This window comes from Salvelinus sp. IW2-2015, linkage group LG21, assembly GCF_002910315.2.
Source record: "Salvelinus sp. IW2-2015 linkage group LG21, ASM291031v2, whole genome shotgun sequence".
NCBI lineage: Eukaryota > Metazoa > Chordata > Actinopteri > Salmoniformes > Salmonidae > Salvelinus > Salvelinus sp. IW2-2015.
The window spans coordinates 1,483,163-1,491,539 of record NC_036861.1 but is presented as its reverse complement, the minus strand read 5'-3'; the positions used below and the strand labels follow the sequence as shown (position 1 = coordinate 1,491,539).

The 8,377-nt window shown below is 45.8% G+C and overlaps 2 protein-coding genes across 3 annotated transcripts in view; both read left to right on the top strand.

The window, feature by feature from the left end:
* The window catches only part of LOC111982354 (hexokinase-1), a 14,774-nt gene extending 13,136 nt beyond the window's left edge, over positions 1-1,638 (top strand). The window contains exons 14-15 of the mRNA XM_070433770.1: positions 22-255; positions 580-1,638. Of these exons, the coding sequence (XP_070289871.1) occupies positions 22-255; positions 580-730 (385 nt within the window). The 3' untranslated portion in view covers positions 731-1,638. The remainder of the gene's footprint in view (positions 1-21; positions 256-579) is intronic.
* Positions 1,639-2,607: 969 nt separating this feature from the next.
* LOC111982355 (zinc finger and BTB domain-containing protein 45) lies at positions 2,608-8,076 on the top strand. Of its 2 annotated transcripts, none has more exons than XM_024013915.3 (6): positions 2,608-2,897; positions 3,560-4,954; positions 5,863-5,997; positions 6,243-6,392; positions 6,503-6,767; positions 6,931-8,076. In XM_024013915.3, the coding sequence occupies exons 2-6, from the start codon at positions 3,878-3,880 to the stop codon at positions 7,329-7,331; spliced, it is 2,028 nt and encodes a 675-aa protein (XP_023869683.1). In that variant the 5' UTR covers positions 2,608-2,897; positions 3,560-3,877; the 3' UTR covers positions 7,332-8,076. The 2 variants fall into 2 exon arrangements, with proteins under 2 accessions (XP_023869683.1, XP_023869684.1); XM_024013916.3 differs by having other exon boundaries at positions 3,557-4,954.
* The last annotated feature ends 301 nt before the right edge of the window (positions 8,077-8,377 follow it).

Genomic DNA, 8,377 nt, shown 5'->3' with positions numbered 1-8,377 from the left:
TTTAACCCTTTCTTTCCCCAGCGATCGCCTGGCCTTGCTGCAGGTCAGGGCCATCCTACAGCAGCTGGGTCTGGACAGCACATGTGACGACAGTATCATCGTCAAGGAGGTATGCAGCACCGTGTCCCGCCGTGCGGCTCAGATCTGCGGAGCCGGAATGGCCGGTGTGGTGGACAAGATTCGCGAGAACAGAGCGCTGGACCACCTGGACGTCACTGTGGGGGTGGACGGAACACTCTACAAACTGCACCCACAGTGAGTGATGGAGGGATAGAGAGAGAGGGAAGGAGACGTAAAAAAAGGAGAGCCAGTGTTAGCTCCATAGCAAACTAAATCCAAAGCTTCCTTTAAATGTTAAATGGTGGAAATTAAAAGCATGTCCATAATGACGTGTGATATTAGTGTCAGAGGATAAGGACATTTCACATCTGCTACATCTTGTCTACTTAGATATCATAGAAATAGAACTCTGAGTACAACTGTAATGAATCCRCATCATCAATTCAGTGGTATGTCCTATGAGAGACAATTATCCTTATACTCGTCTGACTATGTGTGCCTGTCTCCCTGTCTCTCCAGCTTTTCCCGGATCTTCCACCAGACAGTGAAGGAGCTCGCTCCCAAGTGTAACGTCAACTTCCTGTTGTCGGAGGATGGGAGCGGCAAGGGTGCAGCCCTCATCACAGCCGTGGGCTGTCGCCAGAGAGCGCAAGAGGCGCTGCAAGCGTAATGAGCCGCCCATCTCGTCACCTTGACAACGCCCTGCTACTCCAACTTTTCTTCCACCCACCACACAGCCCTTCTCTCCATCTCCCCATAGCCCCGACCCGGCAGCCGTGACTCCACCTCTGCCCCACCTGGCCACTCTCACAGCCGGAGACATGTCCACATGCATAGGGAGTTAAAAATACTAGAATATTTCACCTTTATTTATTTATGTTTGTACATTTTCCTCGATAGCTTGTTGTCTTAGGTATCTGATAAATATAGTGCAAAATGTGTGTATTGCATAACAAAAGGATTTTGCTCCAAACCAAAAGGTTTTCTATACTTTCTGCTGGATATGTGAGTTACAAGAGTAGTAGTATTTTGGTTGAACTCTCAATTGAACCAGTGAACATTTGATCCAATGAATGAAACTAACAACTCCTTTATAGTGATTACACTCTTTAGATATCTTTTCCAAAAAGGCCTCTGTGCTTATAGGGTGGAAAGCAAGAGTCACGGCTSYAAAAAGTCATAATTTTACACACCACCTACAGTACATACACTCCCCCCCTCCAGTTAAGTGTTCTACCTTGTTGCTACATAAATGTGAATTACTACTATACTTTAGGTGTTGTGTTTTGTGTTCAATCCCACCTACGCATTGTGTGCACAAATAATAAATGTTCATTGGGCCCCAAGATAAGAGTGGTTACTCCGAGCGCTTCTGTGTGTACTTGTAACTGAATGTCTCTGTGAGTCCTAGTGTAACATGACCTGTAGCTTTACATGTCCAAAGCTCTATGACGACTGCATGCCTTATTCTGAGACAAATGGAGGGTACTGGATCATTTTATTTTATATATCAAAATAGATTTGTGTTTCAAACTGTGACAAGTGAATTCATTAAATTATATTTTGTTGTGCAGTAAATACTGTGGAGATGTCTCTTTCTTAGAATTTCACTGTACAGGTGGAGCTGATTCTACAATAAGCTTCAAGACATGGCAAAAGACAACTCCAATGGTGGATGGGCTATTTTAAACCTAAATAGACAGAATTCTTCAACTCAAGGGTTCTTCCTTGTTGTCTAYCACCAAAGAAAAAGCAGAATTCATTAAAGGTAGACATTATATTTAAAATTCCATATTAAACTTAGTTTAGGGTAAAGCAGTGGTTCTCGAATGGTTTTGCCTCGGGACACAAATTGAACAAGGTTGTCTCAGTTGCCATCCAATATTAGCATCGCCAAAATGTAATGCTATATCGATAGTAAATGTACCAATTATCACCTGGGAACAACAGTCCACATTTTCCCATTGTCAATCATTCCATGTTGCCCATATTCTTGATGAAGAATGTTAAGCTCACTGATTTGAGACCTCTAAATCAACTACATAGCGCTGCTAATAACTACATTGAAAATACTGTGATTGAAAAATAGTTCAGATGTTAAATTATTAAAACATATAGGTTCATTATCATTTCTACACACGTTCTACCTGGTTTTAGTAGTTTAAGTTCAGACTGGAGCATTTTTTATTTACAAATAATCAAATAATAATATTTATTTATAATATTTATTTTTTACTCAGACACACGCAAACCATTCAAAATCTCCGTCACGACCAACCAGTTGAGAATCGCTGAGCTAATGCCTTTCAATTATGCACTACATGTAGCTAACCATCCATATGCATACAGATCTGTGTTTGATTCTGCACAAAATCTGCTTGCAGCAGAAATATTGGAGGAATACGCGCTAATTCTAGCTGTTAGATATTTGTTTACAGAAAGGCATGCATATTAATATACGCTTATTATTATCGCTACACACTGCAGATATGTAAATAAGGTATAATAGTTGTCGATAGACGAATATCAAATAGGTCGAAGACCAATGCTGCTTGCAGCAGAAATATTGGAGGAATACGCGCTAATTCTAGCTGTTAGATATTTGTTTACAGAAAGGCATGCATATTAATATACGCTTATTATTATCGCTACACACTGCAGATATGTAAATAAGGTATAATAGTTGTCGATAGACGAATATCAAATAGGTCGAAGACCAATGCAAGAAGACTGCTAGCCAGGAAGCTAGCTAGCTAACGGTAACGTTAGTTTGTAGCTAGCTTGCCATTTTCAACAAGTGGCCAGCTAGTCAAGTTAGCCATGCTAATTGGACCCTGGTAGGTGTCMGCTTTGGTTATTATAATTTATTGTAATGTCAATAAATTTCTACCAACCACATGCTCGTAGTTGCTCATGCAAATGCACACCGACGGTGTTTGTGTGTTCACGAGACTGAATTCGTAAAGAAGAACGTCAACATACATAACATTAGCTTGATAGCTAGCTAGCATATGGTAGCATTTACTGTGACAATTTGACAGTTATTTGCCTGTCTGGTTGCATAGATATTTTTGTCTGAAATAGGCTTATTGACATAGCTATGTCTTACGAAATATAATATCATGATGCATTACATTTATATCATCGACATTATTGYAATTCACACAWACCGCTCTTTCCACTGTCACTMAACTACACAAAAAGGGCTTTAGTTAGCTATGCAGATAATTCTTCCCAAAAATTATTAGCATGGGCTGTTGTCTGCCCCACGCGCCCACTTATTCCCGCTCTTATAAATCACTTGTCATGGTCAATCAGRCATGTTACCTGTGGTCATTTAGTACAGGCCACAGCCACCTGCTAATTATTTCCTATTAAATGTAAGTTTGTACCTGTGAGATAAAAACAAAATATTGTAAGGATTTAGCTAGATCAGTTATATTATGTTACAGCACATACAATACTCTGTTGAACACAATTTTATATTTTCTTCCAGCAGGGTTGCACTGAGAGCTTGAGGTGACAGACTGCATGGTTAGGGGAGCCCTGCAAGACTGCCAAGGAAACCCACTGATCAAAGCAGGTGCATAACTCAGTTAACCTCACACATCCTATTATACCTGCAGACACAGTGGATACAACTTCATTACCTCTAAGCAGCCCGATGATTGTTTAAGGGGAGGCACCCGGCCCCGCAGTGGCCCATGCTCCGTACCCTCTTCCCTCCCTGTCTTCCCTCCCCTTCAAGCTGATTCAGAGCCGACAGACACCCTCCCGGCACCACCTCCCCACCCACCCCGTCCTTCATCCTCAGGCCATGGCTGCGGGCACGGAGACGGTGCACTACATCCACCTGCACAACTCCAGCCAGTCTGTTCTGGAGGCTTTACGGACGCAGCGGCGTGAAGGCCTCTTCTGCGAYGTGACGGTGCGCATACATGACGCCTCGCTGCGTGCCCACGCCTGCGTGCTGGCCGCTGGCAGCCCCTTCTTCCAGGACAAGCTGCTGCTGGGCCACTCTGAGATTTCGGTGCCGCCGCTGGTCCCCGCTGAGACGGTGAAGCAGCTGGTGGATTTTATGTACAGCGGCTCGCTAGTGGTGGTGCAGTCACAGGCCCTCTGCATCCTCACCGCCGCCAGCATCCTGCAGATTAAGACGGTCATCGACGAGTGCACCCAGATCATCTCCCAGAGGAAGGTTGCTGCTGCGGCAGCAGCCGCAGCAAGTGGAGGTGGCGGTGGAGGTGGAGGGGGGATGACAGTTGGGGTCCTGCCCAAGCAGGAGGAGCGGGGAGGGGGTAAAGGTAGGGACAGCGGTGGTGTTTGTATTGGTGGTGGTGGCGGAGTCAGCGGTGGTGGGGGTTACCAGAGCTTCTCRAACTTCGCCTTAGKGGACTGCGGAGCGAGCAACATGGTCACAGGCCTGGGCGGATCTAACTTGAGCGTTAATGTTAGCGAGAGTGGCCCAGGAGGCGCCCTGGAGCAGGCKAACCCAGTGGGGCTGATGGCTCTAGCTGACATGGGCAGCCCCGGGGCCCTTTGTGGGGCTGACGGGCTGAGCTCAGGGGCCGGCGGAGTCCTCATGAAGAACTCAAGTTGCACTCAGGATATGAGGTACAAGCTGAGAGACCTGCTAGCGGCAACCGCTAACGGCGCCAATGCCGGAAGCTCAGGGAATCTCTCGGTCGGCTGCAGCTCTGGTGTCAGCAGCGTGGACAGCATTGGCCGGGACAGTATCCGCAGCAATGCGGCTGACCTCTCGGAAGAGCTTGTGGGGATGGACAGATACTGCGAGGCGGAGGAGATGGATGGACATCACAGAGGGAGAGACTTGGACAGGGACAGAGGAGCAGGAGGACACAGCCGCAAGCAGAGGCAGCCACTCAGGCTTCAGGTAAGATCCYCATGGTTACAGTKGTAAGGCAGGCAGATATGCAGCCAGACATCCTAAAGTGAATAAAGCAGGACTTCAAGACGGCAATTACCCTCATTGTATCATTGCTGGAATTAAGCTATAGATCTGAACGTGTCAGCAATAAACATAATTGAAAGGAAGTTGCTGTCCAGAAGTCTTATATTAGGCTATCCTCCTAGATAATGTTCCATGGACTGATTAAACAGTGAACACCCCTTCWATGGGTCATTAAACATGTTAAGTCTTGGATATAGTGCCAGCTAGCACCTCTTTTCAGTTGTTGTTACATTATACCTAAGCCAATTCTGTATACTCTAAGAAAAAACGGTTCTTCGGCTGTCCACATAGGAGAGCCCTTTTTGGTTCCAGGTAGAACCCTTTTGGGTTCAATGTKGAACATGTAAACCAAAAGGGTTCCACCTGRATTCAAAAGGGGTTCTTCAAACCCTTTTAGGTTCTAAATAGTACCTTTTTTTCTTCATTTGTACATTGAGAAATTGATATCTAAGCAATAAGGGGGTGTGGTCTATGGCCAATAGTCCACAGCTAAGGGCTGTTCTTATACACGATGTAACGCATAGTGCCTGGATACATCCCTTAGCCGTGGTATATTGGCCATATACTACAAACCCCCAAGGTGCCTTATTGCTATTATGAACTGGTTTCCAACATAATTAGAACAGTAAACAAGTATTTTTTTGTCATACCCATGGTATATGGTCTGATATACCACGGCTTTCAGCCAATCAGCATTCAGGKCTCGAACAACCCGGTTTATAATTCTCTTTTTACTGTCTTCACATTCCAGACCATACACCACAGTTTGAAGCACCAATTTTAGACTCGATACTCTAATTGACTATATATTTTTCTTTAACTTCTCTTAGGTTCTTGTAGGAGAGGAAGTAGTGGTGAAGAATGAAGGAGTGCAGGAGCCGGATGGAGGGGTCTTCGGCTTGGAGGAGGGAAGACGAGTTGAAGGGCAGGAGGGCACACAGGAATCCATGGCAACCTTCGGCCAGGTGAGTCTTGTCTTGTCCTAGACAGTAACTTGTTGTTGGAGCATGGTGCTGGCAAAAAACACCAGGGTTGTGGGTTCAAAACCCATATGGGCTGGATGTTCTGAATCTGTAAATTGCTTTGGATAAAAGTGTCTATACTCATTCTTTCATCATTATCACAGTTTTAGAGACTTTTCATGGTTATGTATTAGGGTCAATTAAGTTAGGTAATACTCATAAGTGAATTTTGTCTCTCTGTCTTACAGGAGGGTGTATTCTATGATGAGGCTGGAGTTTTCTCCCCCGAGGCTTTCTGGCCCCAGAACGAGCCGGCTCAGGCCATGTCCTTCAACCCCAGAGGAAGAGGAAACAAGCTACTGTCTCCCCCTACCTCCTCACAGTCCATCAACAACCAGGTCAGTTACAAATGTAAACATAGTTTTAAAATAGTCATTGCAACAATTTGTCAAATTTAATCATGAAAGTCGTTGGTGGCCATTATTTCAATTTTTGTTTTCCCTTTCAGCTACTTTTTCAGTACCCAGTCAGCCAATCACAGCCATCAGCCTCATTCTTTGTGGGTGGACCGATGGTTATTGACAGCATGGCAGGAACAGAGCACAGCCAACAGGCTCCGCCCCCAACACCAATGACCCCTGTTCTGTCAACCTGTGGCACACCAGGCCCCTCACCTTCCTCCCAGGGATCTGAGACGTCCTTCGACTGCACTCACTGTGGGAAATCGTTACGTTCCAGGAAGAACTACAGCAAGCACATGTTCATACACTCCGGTAGGCCACCACTTTCTATATATACTAGTTACTATCACTTCCTTTAAAACATTTACTGTTCATGATTGTTGTATACACATGTTAAAACGCCACATAACACATAGTCCTACTCTGATACCTATGTCATACTAACAAATCCTATTTTCTGTTGTGTGTGCCTCAGGTCAAAAGCCTCATCAGTGCAGCATCTGCTGGCGCTCCTTCTCCCTGCGCGACTACCTCCTCAAGCACATGGTGGTGCACACGGGCGTGCGCGCCTTCCAGTGCTCTGTGTGCGGCAAGCGCTTCACACAGAAGAGCTCACTCAACGTGCACATGCGCACGCACCGGGCCGAGCGCACCTTCCAGTGTACCGTGTGCCACCGGGCATTCACCCACCGCACCCTGCTGGAGCGCCATGCCCTGCAACACACCCACCATGGGGCCACCCAAGGGCAAGGACAGGGCCTCCAGCAGACCCCTAAACACAGCCCTCCAGCCCTGCCAGGGCCCTCGGGCATGTGCGGCTCAGCTGGGATGGGCGGCACCATGGCCAACATGCCCAGCCACGGRCCGCCCTCCTAGAAGGAGAGAGAGGGGGAAGAGGGCCCAATCCCAAACTGATCCGTCACCCCTATCCTGGAGCCCTTTTCTGATCTGAGAGGATTTCTAGGTATGAGCAACATGGTGGATGCTCCATCTAGACCTATTGGAGGCTGGATGGGGGTTGTGCCATATTTCTTACACCTATGAAGCCCTTGCAGATATGCAAGAGGGAGTTGCCAATAATGGAAAAAAAGCGAAAATAACTGGTTTGGGATTGGGAAAGAAAAGGAGAGGAAAAGGGCGAGAGAGGCAGAAAGCTGTTGGAGACTAATTGCAGGAGATTGAAGGGAGGAAATGTAGGAGGGCTAAGAAAGAGAGAGACAGAAAAGGGGGAGGGAGAGAGAAAGCAAAATARGAGAACAAGCTACGGCTAGAAAAAGAGTGCAGGGTGATGAACCGATGAAGAAAAGAGCGAATTAATCTATGAGAGTTACCATCATACATCAAGACGGCATAGGAACACTATTACATGCAGGAGGCACTGGACGACCCAGGATCATATACCTCGAAACAGGAAGAGACAGGAAATTAATTAAGGACACAACTTTTATTTTGAAATGTGACAAACGTTTTAGCATGTTTTACACACCTCAAAGAATACCTCGGCGGTCCAAAGACAGGCATTATGCTACACATGTTTAATAGCTACATCAAACAGCAAAACAGTGGGAACTAAAGCTACCTGAAATCCCTTCCTTTTAGAACCGTACAAAAAAATGTTTTACATAAAGGTTCATTTGCTTCTGATTGCTCTGACGACCTGTGTGATTAGCCTGAGGTGTCCGCCGGTTAGTTATACGATTGTCTGGTGGGCTCCAGGGATACTGAGTGTTGATTATTGGTTGTTTCTTGTTGCTTCTGCAGGGGCACCTGGGACCGACGCCAGGATTCCATATATCGCAGGGACGAGACAAGAAATTAATTAGGACCAATTTATTTGGAAATGTGAAAACGTTTTGGGCATTTTTAATCAACATACCTCAAAGATACCTGGCCGTCCAAAGACAACAAAGGCATTATCTATA